Source organism: Struthio camelus, chromosome 24 (genome assembly GCF_040807025.1).
Source record: "Struthio camelus isolate bStrCam1 chromosome 24, bStrCam1.hap1, whole genome shotgun sequence".
NCBI lineage: Eukaryota > Metazoa > Chordata > Aves > Struthioniformes > Struthionidae > Struthio > Struthio camelus.
The window spans coordinates 2,745,663-2,759,904 of NC_090965.1; the positions used below are offsets into that span (position 1 = coordinate 2,745,663).

A 14,242-nucleotide genomic window follows, 5' to 3' on the forward strand; every position below is an offset into this window, starting at 1 on the left:
ACAACGGACAGTGGAAGGGTTACACACACAGGGATCTCATTGTGTCTTGGGTCTCTTGCACAAATCGGCCCAGCAGCTAACGACATAGAAGCAGTCATTTCTTCCTGGCGGGCACTGCCTCTGCTGGGCAGTATACCCCAAAAGACCTATCCTTTCCTGGCCTACTCTTGAAGACATGGGACAAGTCCCCTTGCCTGGGATACCTGGCTACAACTCCCAGCATCATGCAGTCATTGTCCTCGACAGGTAGAGAAAGCCTCCAAAGCCCACACTCCCAGAGCTGTGTGCACACCTCTGTCATATACCCCTCAAGAAAAGTAGGACCGCTGCCTGTGTGCATGGACACAGACATCTCCCATCCACCAATCTCCACAAACATGCAAGTTAGCACAGCCTATCCTGGATCTCCACAACACTGGCAGTTGCTTTAGAAGATGAATCAAGTAAAGTAGATGTGGTTAGTGCCTCCCCTTGTGCCCACTCCTCAGCTTGGCACTGGGCTCTACACGTGGGGGAAAGAAACTGGGCTGCCCTGGCATCGGGAAGGAAGTAAGAATAGAGGAGAGAAGAGCTGGAGGATAGAGCTAAGCCAGTAGCATGACATAGTCTCAGTGTGACAGGGCCAAGGATAGAGGCAGGAGCAACAGGGGCTCATTGCTGCCTTTTCCAGGGCTGGGGGTTGCTTTGTGCTTCTCGAGTCATCCAGAAAGGGTGCCCAGGGAAACCATGACACCCCCCTGCAAAGTTGTTTTTCCCTCACATTCTGTTTTACCCATGGCGCTGAGAAGCCATGAGCTGGCCCAGCATATGTCCTGCCAGCAAACATGGTGCACTGCCACCCTGCTTGGAGGCCAGGCCTTGATCTAAGCTGTTAGTGCTTGTGATGCTAATCCTAGAGGTCCCAACTCTATTTAGTGACCTGGCAAGTGGGTGTGGGTCCCACAAACACACCCAGGCATGCGAACATAAAAGGAAACAGCTGCCAGGAAACAAGCTAAGAGACACATATAACTGTGAACATGTGGAAAGTCCTGCCGGCTGAGGCATGGGGGTCAGACAGGAGCTCCAGAGAGGTGAGGACAGACAGCCCCCCACAGAGGGAGTCAGCAAGGCCTTGTAGGATGTTGGGAGCAGGCTGAGGATGCCATGCTGGAACACCTCCCCTCCAGGCAAACACTCCAGTCTCCTGGATGACGCTCCCTCGCATGTGGAAATCAACAATCAAAGGAGCAATTACCCCAAATCACAGCCCCCCAAGTGACAGATAGTCCAGCCTGCCAGGCGGCTTGCATACTGCAAAGAGACAGGTTACAACCTGCTCACACACATTAAGGAGACGACCCTGTGCTGTTTATGCTGTCGGAGACCTTATTATGGGAGCAATTTTCTCTAGATTCCCAAGGGGAGAGACAGGGAGAGAGAGAGCTCAGGCATCCACACAAGCTTGCACAGCCGCCAGTGGCCGTGGCTCCCCGAAACAGCTCAAATCCTCTCCATGACCTTTGTAGTATCCTCACTGCAATGCACTTTGCTTCCAGCCTGTATTACACTGCTCGTGTTGAGCAACTGTCTCCTTCACAGCCAAAATTTTGAAAAAGGAATTGCTTTTCTTGCCAACACTAAACAAATAGGACATGCTTGCAAGCATGTGCGCTCAGACTCTTGGTCCTGGTTTGAAGTTTCTCAGAGACTCAAGATGAGCCTGAGAAACTGTTGACTGCAAACATAAAGTAAAGGACAAATGCAGCAGTGACTCTGGGTTTTAATCTCATGATTTTTAAACCTGTCCTCATGATTTCTGGCTGCTGGGCATAGGGTTGTGGTTCAAGTTTGTCCCTGTAGAGGGACAGGAGGAGGGGAAGATTCTCCAATCCCTACACTGAGCCTAGGCTCAAGAGTCCTGGATTTTATTTCTGACTCCCCCACAGGCTCCCACCATAATTTCTCAGGACCACAGTCCCCATCTGTGAAAGTGATGGTAACAATGAGAACTGTTTTCAGTCTCCAATATTAGTGAAAAACCAAATCCATGTCAATGTCTCAGCCTGTTCTGGGTCTTGCTAAAATTTGGGCACACTGATCAGATGATGCTGTAAATCTTTAAGAAATTTTTTCTGCCACTTCTGAATGTTGTCCCCTGCTCTTTGTGCTCTGACCCTGGTGGTCCCAGTCTCCTCTGTCATGCTATTCCTCATTTTGTCTTCCTCTCTCTCATTCCTTCACACTCATCTCCTCCCCAGGCCACACTATCCCTATCTTTGTCTTCCCTCCTATGTTTTTTTCCAGTCACTGTTCATCCTCATTGCCCGTCTGAGAACCACTTTTGCCATCTCTGACCTGGTTTCACAAACCATACTCAAATGAGCTGGCCCTCTTGTAGCATCTGCATGGTATTCCCCATCTCCTGCCCCTTCCCCACTCTTCCCTTGCAGCAGCAATACCAAACTCTCACATGTTGAAGGAGCTGAGTCTTTGCTATGACCACATAGGTCAAAGTAGGGCTAAGAACGACAGAGTGAAAGCAAATCAGATTGCATCAGGCTTTGACAAACTGATCTGTAGGGCAAAGCAGAACCTGCAGGATGTAGAAACAAGACACATGCAGACATCAGGGACAGACAAGGGGCCAAAGTCATGATTTAGAGATATTTCTCCCAGGACCCACTTACGCCTGAGCAGAAAGTAACTCTACCCCTGTTCCACCCTCACTGCAGACGTTTGGCTGTGAAGCAGGGCCTGTATGTTAGTCAGTGCCCCCAGGGAGAGGTCTCTCACACAGGCAGCCACAGGAAGTCTGTGTTGTAATATCTGGGAAGTGGGGTCCTTTCCAGGTATCCAGGGAATGACTTCAGCCACAAGCTATCCCTGGATGCTGAAAGCACTGAACTGAGGGCTGGCAGGAGTAACAAACCATTATTTTCTTTGCCTGTTCCCCAAACATAAGAGGGGAACATATGCAAAGACTGCCTGAGCCCACACCTGCAGCTCAGCTTCCAAGAGTCAAAGCATCCTCCCTGAGAGGGCTGTAGCAAGATGCATGAATTGTTAAGCCTCTGTAGACAAGGGATTGTCATTACAAGGATGCTGACACATTATTGGCTCTTCTTTTTGCTGCAGACGCCTCTCTGGAAATCAGATCTCCAGGATCCCAGGGGAAGCTTTTTCTGGCCTCTACAGTCTGAAGATTCTGTAAGTAATTCACTCCCTTCTGCACCGCTACCACCATCTCCTTTTGCCTTCTACAGCACCTGTGTGCCAGGCACTGGCCATGCATTGGGACTTGGAGCCAGCCAGAGGAAGATGAAAAGTTACAAGCTGGTGTAGTATGAGTTCTTAAACCCAGGCCATCTAACATGCACATCTGGTGAGGGGGGGGTGCCTCCCATCCCAGGGCCCACTTGCTGTTAGCACCACTTCCTTGCTTCTGCTGCAGCAAACTATGAGCAGATCATCTTCAGGGCACAGCCCTTCTTGCCTTATGAAAAACGCAGAATATGCAGAGGTTCATACTTCAGATAAAATGCACAAAATATCCTGATGAATTTCACTGCCCATATGTCTACAGTGCTAAGATGTGGTCTCCAGACCCCAAACTGGCACCCATCTGTCCTGTACACTGCAGCTGGGTCTTGGGACTGGGCTAGAACAACTCAAATGTCCAGACACCTGTGCAGTGACAGGCACTTTGGAAAGACCCTGTATTCTGCTCAGCTTGGCTACTTCTTTGAAACCAATCTGTCTTTGCTGCAATCCTGACTGCAGGCAGGATGGACGGCCCAGGAGATCTCCAGGAGGCTCTGAAGTTACCTGCCCCCAAGAGAGATGGGAGCCTTTGGGCTGAAGTATGACTTCAGCCTAAGCTCAGCTGGCTCATAGGGGCAAGGTGGACATGTGCAGCTAGGTCTCAGGAGCATTGCAGCCTTCAGGCCATGCCTAGGAACTGCCAAATCAGGGAAATAAAGGCCTAGTCATTGTGGGCAGGCCACCCACCTCTGTCCATTCATTGGGAAGTGCTGGGACTGCCCATGCCTGCAGGAAGGTCTGAATGACAAAGATGACCAGCAAATTCCTTCCTAGGGGCCAGGTGTGTCCCACTGGTCATGATGTGACATAGGTTTTGCATCCATGACCCAAGCCCGCAAAGTCTGTGCAGGGTATTCAGCTGCAAGTCTCTCTTTCTCCCTTTCAGGAACCATTTTAAAAATCTCGTGCAATAAACATTTCATCCCCAAGGGGATGTTTTGAACTCAGCTGCAACGTGAAATTGTTGTAGCTGGCCCAGTTTATACAGAGCGAGCAGGTACAAACCTGCTTCCAGGATTAGAGAGTACAGGCTGTTTACTACGTCTTCTGAAGATATAAAGTATGAATCCTGCCCTAAATCTCAGGGCTTAGAGATTTATCCATCCCCTGCATTAGGCAACAAATCAAAGGAACTGAGGAAAAACCACAGCTCTCCCACCCAATTTCAACAAGAGGAACTTTCCATCCAGGGAACTTGAGAGCTCTAAAAGCCGCTTTTGATCAAGTTCTACTTGTGTCAGGCCCAGCTAACTACTGATGCAGAATATAAGAACGATGCCTCCCTTCCAAAGCCAGCACAGCTCCCAGCAGGTTGCAATAACAAGAAGAACGCGCTCTCTCTGCCCTGCTGTCAGTGCACAGACGGGCTCACGGACTCCCCACATGCCCCACCATGGTCACAGACACCAGGAAGGGCAGGTTCACAAGTGGCCCCATTCCAAGAAGAGCCCCAAAGGATTAGAGCATCTGTCACTGTATTTCCAGTTGGGATATGGTTGCACAGAGAAACTTGCTCCAGGCAAGTTGTGAGATGAAGACAGAGCTGTGGTCAGTGTCCTGATGCCTCAGGACGATCTGCCTTACTCACAGCCTGGCTGTGCCCAGCAACAGAAGGTGGTAGCTGGGCTGTCACAGCAAGCCCCTGCATCACAACCAATCTAGGTCTTCCTTAAATTTACACCAAAACCCCTGACTTTTCCCATAGAGATATGCAGAGGACTAGCCCAGATCAAAAGCCAAGGAAGGAAGGGTTGATGCTCACAGTGACTGGCCCATGCAGGCCCTGCTACAGGGCTTGTTATTTAAAGTTCCTACTTTCTAAAAGCAGGGCATTTCCAGCCCTCATATCACTGGGAGCTTTTCACTTTTCAAAGCTATTGACACTTTCCTTGCCACGTTTGCAGAGATATGTTGGACTATCGTGTGCTTTTGCTCTAGGAGCTGCTGTAACTGTTTTCTGTAAAGGTATTGCTGGCTCCACAGGAGTCAGGTCATTGGCAGATGTAGTTGTGAATGCCCTCCAGGCTTCTGGTTCTTGCTTCCTCCAGGAACAGAGATCATTCACGCTCCTTTTATTCCTCTGCCACCATGAGAGTGAGGTAGGCAGTGAGGGGCATTGAAAAAGTAGGCTGGTCCCTGGGAATTTGCTGAAATGGGATTAGAAAATCTGCCAGGACAGACTTGAGTAGCATTTCAGCTTTAATCACATTGGAAGGGCTCTTGGCAAGGATAGGGATTCTCAGTGATTTCTTCGGCTTAGAAAAGACAGAATAAAACCACAAGGTGTTGAAGAAAGAAGGTGAAGGCCACCGTGTTTGCTCCTTCAAGTTGTTTTTCTCATCAGGCAGTGTCTCTGTCAAGGCTGGTAACAATATAGCAGCTCAGCAGATTCTGCTCCATCTCCCCAGAGACACGTCAGCAAACAGTGTTTGGAGACTGGCAGCAAGGGTAATCCCTGAGCAGCCTCAACAGCCTTCCACCTGCAACTTTCAATCTGCACACCAACACAATTGCACAGGAGAAGGATGCACAAGCCTCCTTCCTGGCACTGGCTTGCTAATGACCCACGGATCACTCTACTTCCCCTCTGATCTCATTAGGACAAGGCTGTGTGTGTGTGTCCTAGCTGCCTTCCACAATAGGGTCCACAACCTCATTTGGTACTGCAATAAAATCACCAAAACCTCCTGTAGGAGAATGTGCTTATTTTTGCCATATTACTTTTTGAAAAAACAAGGCAGAAACTGAGATCAGAAGCAGAGAGCCCCTTGCCAGCCCTCTGCAGAGTAGCTTGCACCTTCCCTCAGCGTCTGGTTCTGGGGAGGAACAAAGAGCGGAGCCTGGACAAGGGAGAGCTCAGGGTTGTCTCCCTCTTCCTCTGCCTTTGGAGTGACTGAAAAGCCTTGTTCCCTCTTCCCAAGCCATTTTTCAATTTTCTCTTCTCTTGCTGTGCTTCTCAGTTCCCATCCAAGCCACTGTTTCTTCAGGGCAAGACCTCCCCTGTTAGCTAGGTTCTCTAAGATCTCTCTGTTACCTGACACTGAAGATGAGAATAGCAGCTTCAAACCCAAAAGACTGTAGGAGGCATATGACTGAGGCCCTTTGGCACTGCTGTGATGTATAGGATAAGTTATGGAGGTTTAAACAGGTGACAGGGAGGACAAAGAGGTATAAATTCACTGTGCACTGTATAGCTGCACAGAGCCTACAGAAGCATGTGCATCATACAGCTGCACAGTGTACTGAAGTGTGCTCTGTGTTAGTTGTGCTTGGTACCGAGTGAGTAACAGTTTGGCCCCAGTTACATTGATAGCCTGATGGGACTGCCATGAAAATACATTGTGCAGAGCAGTGTTTCACACTGAGAAAAGCTGCTCACCACTCTGGGCCAAGTCCGGATCAAATCCTTGCTCCCTGTTCTCTCTGTGTTTCTCAGCCTGGGACGTACACACAGAGAACTTAGGACCAATATAATCACTCCCAAAGTAATATACTTTTCTCTGAAATTTCTTCTCCATCAAAAAAAACCCCATACTTTGAAGGAGGTATCTAGAGAGACAATTTTCAGAGTCCATGAGGCAGAAGAAAACAGAGAAATACTAAGACGAAAGGTATTAAGAAAGAAACAGCAACAATCCTGCCTCTTAGCTTGAGCTAGAGATGAGCCATCAAGCTTATACCTAACATTCCTAACTCTGTCAGCAGTCAAGAGAGGAGAGCACTCTGGGCGAGTGAGTCACGCTTCAGCTTGTATGCTCAAATATTGGAGGTGCATTGAACTTTTCGGTGGGTGCCTGACTCTGTCTCTCAGCCAGCAAAGGCACAGAGATAGACTCCTAGGCCGGATACCAAACTGGAACCAGATGGTTACTGAGAAGTATGCTTTTTACCTCTGCTGACAGCATGGGGCTGTACAAGGCAGCATGCATCTGCAAGGACAGGCGCAAGGACTCAGAAGGGAGAGTCTTGGCTAATGGGAGAGACAACTGGAAGAGGCAGGATGCTGCAAAAGAGAGGCCAAAAGAAAAGCTCTGCGGACAGACAGGGATAATTGGTTGCATAAATACAGGTGGGGGCTCACTGGCAGCCCTGCAGAAATGGCCTGGGGTTGGTGGGGGTCCCGGGAGACCTGAGGCAAGACTAACTTGCTCTTGGAGAAGGCAGACACCCTCTGGGCATGGCTAAATGCGGGGTAAAGCAGCAGGACACCAGCAGGGATCCTTCTGCTCCTCTTCATGCTGGGGAGCCCTTGGCTGGGCCACACTGTCTCGTGCTGGCCCTGCCCTGCAGGATATGGAGCAGCTAGTGGGCACCCAGGGGACGACGAGCAAAAGGATCAGCAAATGAAAGATCAACATCTGTGAGGAGAACATAGTAAACATTGCAGGGGTTACAGAAGAATGGGCTTAGGATAATTAAATCTAGAAGAGGAAAAGCTAAGGAGACATCCTGAAATCATCAAGCACTGAGATATGCAGGGTGCTCACCCCCCACCCCGCATCGCCCCCGCATTTTTGAGCAGGGGAATGGCGGTGAGACCCTCTCCCCATGCCTTCCACCTGCATCTTCTGTGCAAGGCTCATCCGATGGCAGCACAAATGACCCCTGGAGCTGCCTAGTGTAGACAAGGAGCTGCCCAAACCTTAGACACTCTGGCCATCTCTAACACCTGCTAAAGTGACTCCTGATTTTTCTCTAACTATCCTGCCACACCACACCCACCCCACCTGCACTCTTCTCCCTGCATCTTGCCATTCTCCAGATGCTTCCCTGTTTCCTTTACTGGAAGGATGAGAGAGAAAGGAAGGGCCCTGTCACTCCTCTGAGCGTCTCGCTGGCTGCTCTGTATGGACATGGGCCAAATGCAAGGACCACCAAGCACCATGAACAGTGCTGCTGTGCCCAGAGCCAGTTCCTGCTCAGTGCACACTGCAAGGTTGGTGGGACCCCCTCCAAGGCATGCATCGCTCAGAGAGGTGTGTGGGGCCAGTGGCTAGTGGGAGAGGTGTGAATTGTGCCCTGCCAAGTCCATAATCAGAGGCCCTGGTTCTTCTCCCATGCAATAAAACAGGAGTAACCTGGCTAAGCACAACTGCCTTGCTTGCACAGCTGACTGCTGCTTGTGAAAGGGGAGCAAAAGCCCCAACACCAGATGCCCTGGGCACTCTGTACCTTGTGCCCCTATGCAACCCATTGGGATTGGGAAGCTTGGCCAGGCTGATGGCAGGCACACAAGGACCAACACTACTTCTGGAGCTTCTGGATCGTGCCTATGGCTTTGTTTCCACAGTCAAAGTGTGCTGGAAAGATAAGATACTGTTTCCTGTGGCCCAGTGAAGAAGAAAAGTAAATCACTTTTAAAAAAAAAACAACAAGAAGGATCAGGGATCTGGTGATGGCCTGAAGGAAAACTGAGAGAACTGAGGTTTCTTAATGTGCATAAGAGGTTAATGAGGACAGGCATAATTCTTCCAGGACATAGCTGCTGCCATAAGGAAGGAAATACATATCTGAAGGACAGGACTAGCAGGTTTTTGAGCAGATGGCACCAGAGATGTTCAGGACAGATTGCCTCGAGAGGCTTGGAGCCTCTGTCACAAGCTGGCTAAGATGTAACAGATGACAGGCATGGCTGGACATGGCTCCACAAGAGACTGCAGGTATTCAGGAGCTGAATCATAGCAGGATCAAAGCATACATCAGATCATACATCACCTGTAATGATGGGGTGTCCTCCAAGGAGACAAGTTTGTGGCTGGTGATGATAACAATTGTTGCCATTTAATTTTAATGTGTCAAGGCCTTAGAGCTGATGGCAGTCATGTGCATGTTCACAAGTAAACACTCACATGGCTCTTGGGCTGTCAAGGGGCCTGGTGCTTTCCCAGTCTTTCCAGAGAATTAGTCTGTGTTTAAAAAAGGATGGGAAACACCCTGGGGATTCCTCCAGAAACCTGCCTGTGCAGATGGTCCTCTCCCTGCCCTCAGAGTGAATCCCAGAGCTACTGGGAGCAGGACCAGATTCTTGGCTCTGCCTACTCCGGCTGTTTCACTGCACAAAAACCACTTGGAAAGTGGCCATCAAGATAGGCCTCTGCAGAAACCATGCAGGGGTACAGCCTTGCATGAAAGCAGGTGTGTGGAGACTGAGAAGAAAGGAAGCAAAGAGCCAGGCTCCCCTACTACCAACAAAACGTTGTGACACGAGGGAATATGCGAGATCTTTATGCAATGAGCCTTGAGCCAAGCCTGAACTGAAGACAGGAGGAGATCTGGCCTCCTACACTCCCCTCACTGGCAGGGATGGGACTGCACTGATGCTCCAAGATGGTGGCTGATGCTCTGCGGTCTCCTCAGCGGATGGGAACATTCCTTTGCAAAGAGACTTTGCAAGTGCACCTCTCCCAGGGGCACTGTTCTATGTCACAGCTGACCCCGCCCCCATCCTTCCCCTAAGTGGGAAGCTCTAGGGTCCATGTTTCAGTGCCAACTCCATTGGCTAGTATGTCTCCTTTGCCATGATATTCCCAGCCAAAACCATCTCCTTAGTCCATATTCTGCCTAACTTGGAGCTCTCTGGGGGGCACCATATGTGGCTAAATGAGAAGTTCTGGGAAAATGGAATATGCCCAGACGTTCCAGACCTCCTCGTGAGCTGCCTGGATGCCTCTCACCTTACAGTGCCCTGGCTGGAGCTCTATGAGACAGGAAACATGCATCCCAGCTGGGCACGTGGCTGAGCTTGTGCTGCCATGGCTTCACACCACATCCCACCCACACACCCTTGCACATGTATCCCTCATCAAATGCTCTGCCACATGGGCAGGATTGCCAGGCCTCCTCATTTTCCTGGCTGAACATGCCGCAACAACAACAGTACTTACTAGCCAAGAAGGAATCCCACACCAGACTCACCAAGGAAAGACTCCAAGCACACCCACAACCCGAGCCTGTCTCACCGCAGAATGAGGAGGGAAAATGCCTGTGTTCATCATTTTGGCTGCAGACCTCACAGTCCCAGCAGCCAGCTGGGGGTGACCCACCCCACTGCACCGTACCTAAACAAGCCTCATCCAGATCCAGCGCTGCCCACAGCCTGCCTGCACAAGCGTGCTGACCCAGTGCTGCCTGCAGCTGCTACCACCCACACTCTGCCTTTCTGCTGCCCACAGCTGGTCTCTACCACTATGTAGCTTGGAGTGAAGCTGACAAGAGTGGCTTTACTCTGTACCTACACCATTTCCTGGGCAGATGGACCCTACCCAATGGCCACCCCCACTTACTGCTCCTCCTCTTCCCTCCCTAAGTTGCAATCACAACAACTCAAGTGGCTCAGGTCAGGCACTGATTGGCCTGGATTGTGAACATACATCAAAAACATCACCAAGAAGGCCCTGTTGCCCCAGGATGGCAGGTTTGCAGATGGCTTGGGACACGCCAGGAACTGACAGATAGGCTCTGCCTCTTTGACAGCCCCAAGTCTGTGCAGAATATAAATGGCTCTGAGACAAAAGAAAAGATGTGGCATATCCAAGAGAGGCACTCCCATGGGGAGGGAAGAGGAACGTGCAGAAGTTGGAATGTCTTTAATCCAGATGCACATGCTTCAGGCATGTGCCTCCAGCAATAACAGCCCTTTGACTGTGCTGGCTGAGTCACTTCAGCCTCCTAAGATGGGGACATTTTATCATGCACAGGCCTGTAGCTCTGAAGGCAGTAAGTCTACTGAGACGGTCTTGTGCAAGGATCTTGATGTGATGGGACCTGATCCCAGCATTTTTCTGGTGGAGCCTCCACCAGCTAAGAGTCCTCCTACTTCCAAAAGCAAAACGTGACATCCTGGAGAGCTGTGATTTTTTCTGACTCATTAGACTGACCTGCTGAAGACCACATCTTCAGTAAGTCCATATCTGCCATTGTCTGCAGTTCCAGTTTGGTCACCTGAACAGTGCCAACCACAGGTGACAGTGCACCATCCAGACCTGGCCTTGAGCATTCACTGACCTGAATGGTTCTTGATTATCATACTCACCAATGTCCTCAGCTTACCCAAAAGACCTGCTGCTCTACTTGACAGTGGCTCATCAGTGGAGATCACTGTAGCCCCACGTGTGACAAGCATGGACATTTCTCTGTCTTCTGAACCCTTTTGCCATCATCCTTTTGCAGCAGCATGCAAGCATCCCTCTGTTCCCAAGCCCAGGAGGGATCACATCTTCCCTAGTCCTTGCAACAGCTTGGCCCTTATGGCAATGTTTCTAGGCGCATCTGGCAGAACTTCATGTTGTCTGGGTTTATTAATTTAATTTATTGAATTAAATTAATTAATTGTATTAATTAATTTATTATTATTTAGTAATTGTGTTTACTGCACACCCCACTGGCCTGAGGCCCCAGGAGACTACAGCAGACAGGAGCTGTGCACGAATCCCAAGCTCACAACAGGTTCCAGCCAGCCAAAATGGTATTCATTCCAGTCACAGGTAAAATGTCCAAGACTGGGTTGGCTCCTAGTCAGAGGAGAGCGACATGAGCAGGGGAGGATACCACTTAGGAATCTGCCTATGGAGCAAGTGCCTACATACTGCCTATAATGAAATACAAGCACTTTAGGAAGCTGGGCCAAAGTGACTCTGGTACCCTGGAAGGACTAAGTGCAATGTAGCCTGGAAACCCAGTCACAGAGCAGCCCCAGGAATCAGATCCCACAGTGAGGGGGATGTGCTCCTGCTAATGCTCAGGGACCTCCTTGCCATCAACTCTCCATTCTTCATGTTATCAATAGAGATCTTGACAAAATCATGCAATATTTTGTTGCTGTTGTTTTTGAAATGGCCTTTTATGAAAAAAAAATGCAGGAATGAACTAATGTGACATGTAAGTTTTGAATGTAGTGAGCAGTGGCCTGACAGGGGATGCACTTAACACCAGACCACAAGAAAAACCATCCTGGGACATCCATTGATGGTCAGTGCATGCAGCATGTCTTTTCCTGCTCATGCCTGAGCTCCTGGTGAGCAGAGCTAGGGCTTTCCTGAGCTTTAGGTTCCATTGATTACTCTTAGTATGGCCTCCCTGATGCCTTTTTTGTACATCAGTCTTGTCTCCCCTGTTCCTAAGATAGCATTTCATGACAGCATTTAATATTTTACTAAAGTCAGGGTAGATGATGTCTCCTTCTTCTCCTTCATCCCCGTGGCCTTGTGCCCTGTAGAGAAGAAAACTGGGTGGCTTTGGCAGAACTCATTTTTGACTGATCAGTACTGGCAGTTGCTTGTTTTCCTGTTTTTCTCCTATATGCTTACAAATAATTTGATGATTGGACCCAGAAATTAAAGAGAAACTGGGTGGCCTATAGCTCCCTATAGCTTCCCTTTTTTAAAGATTGTTTCCATAACTGAGCGCAGCTAACAGGCAGCAAATGGACAGAGCAGTTTGCGCAGCAGTGCTTGGGATATGCTTAGAACTGCTGAGAATTTGTTGGAAGTTGTGAGGGTTTTCTGGGGACTCTCTGAGGAACTAGAGGGTGCTTGCTGCTGACAGGAAAGGAAAGCTAGGCAAGGACAACTACAGGAGGCCTTAACTTCTCCTGGGAAGCTCTAGCTAGGTGTAGCTGCTGCTAAGGAGCTCTGTTGGTTGCCCCTGATCAGAGGGAGTTGGGGCTTTTGTTCCAGCCAGCCCTTGATGAGGGTGGGTCAAGAACTCTGTGAGTCAGTGCTAGGCAGAGGCCTACAGAATAGCCAGGCCTAGAATGCGGCTAACAGATGCAGTGAATGGATGCAGTAGTTTGTGCAGCAGGGTGAAAGAAGGCCTCTTTGTCTCCAGTCTTAGTAGTGTATGCTCCCTCAGGTATGGTTTTGACATGCTGCAGAGCTCTTTCCCTGGTAGCTGTTCAAGTTGCTGTATCATCTGTGTCAGAAGCTTCAACCCAGACTGACTCTCTGACAGTGGATGTAGCTCTGCAGGTCTTAGGTTGCAGGGAGTGCCTGGGGCCTCTCTGTGAGGCTGGGGCTGACAGTCATCTTTTCTGTAGAAGGTGTGCTGTTGTTGATGAGTTCTGTTGCCAGGTCAAGGAGTTATGGGAGGAAGTAAGCAGGCTGAGTAGCATCCACGAAGATGAGCAAGACATAGATAGGATGTTCTCAGAGACCCTACAGCTTTAGGAGTCTCAACCCCTCCTCCCCCCATTGCAGTGGAGATGCGGGTGGGCTCTGTGCCATGTGAAACAGTAAGTCATAAGTCTGTAGAAGATGAAGGCTGGAAACTGGTCACTTCTCATAGGAGGAGAAAGGCTCTTGCTCCTCCTGAAGACTTGCAGTTGGTGAACAGGTTTAGTGTCTCCCAAGCTGAGGAGGAGCTGGGCATGGCTTCAAGTGAAGCAACTGAGCTGGAACCCTGTGCCACACAGCATCACCTGGAAGAAGCAGCGAGTGATTGTTGTCAGTGACTCCCTGCTGCAGGAGTCAGCGGTACCCATCTGCCAACCTGACCGCTTGTCTAGAGGGGTTTGTTGCCTGCCAGGACTTGAATACAAGATGTCATGGAGAGACTGCCAAGGCTTGTCTACACATCTGACTACTACCCCCTGCTGCTCTTCCATGCGGACACCAATGATACCAAGGGCAACTTGGAAACTATTAAATGGGATTTCAGAGCTCTGGGGATGGTGAAGGGTCTGGGAGCCCAGGTCTTTTTCTCCTTGATCCTGCCAGTTAGGGGAAAAGATAAGAAGAGGAGTAGACGGATTCTCCAGGTAAACAACTGGCTGCACCGCTGGTTTTGGCAACAGGGTTTTGGTTTCTATAACTATGGGACCCTGTATGAAGATCAACGACTGATGGGGAGAGATGGATCCACCTCACTAAGTGAGGCACATGCATCTTTACCAAAAAGATGGCCAACTTGGTAAGAAGAGCTTTAAACTTGAAAAGATGGGGGA

The 14,242-nt window shown here is 49.7% G+C and overlaps 1 protein-coding gene across 1 annotated transcript in view; it reads left to right on the forward strand.

The window, feature by feature from the left end:
- LGR6 (leucine rich repeat containing G protein-coupled receptor 6) overlaps window positions 1–14,242 on the forward strand; it is a 156,598-nt gene that overhangs the window by 63,091 nt on the left and 79,265 nt on the right. Inside the window, exon 3 of the mRNA XM_068918509.1 lies at window positions 3,118–3,189. Coding sequence (XP_068774610.1) covers window positions 3,118–3,189 — 72 coding nt within the window. The remainder of the gene's footprint in view (window positions 1–3,117; window positions 3,190–14,242) is intronic.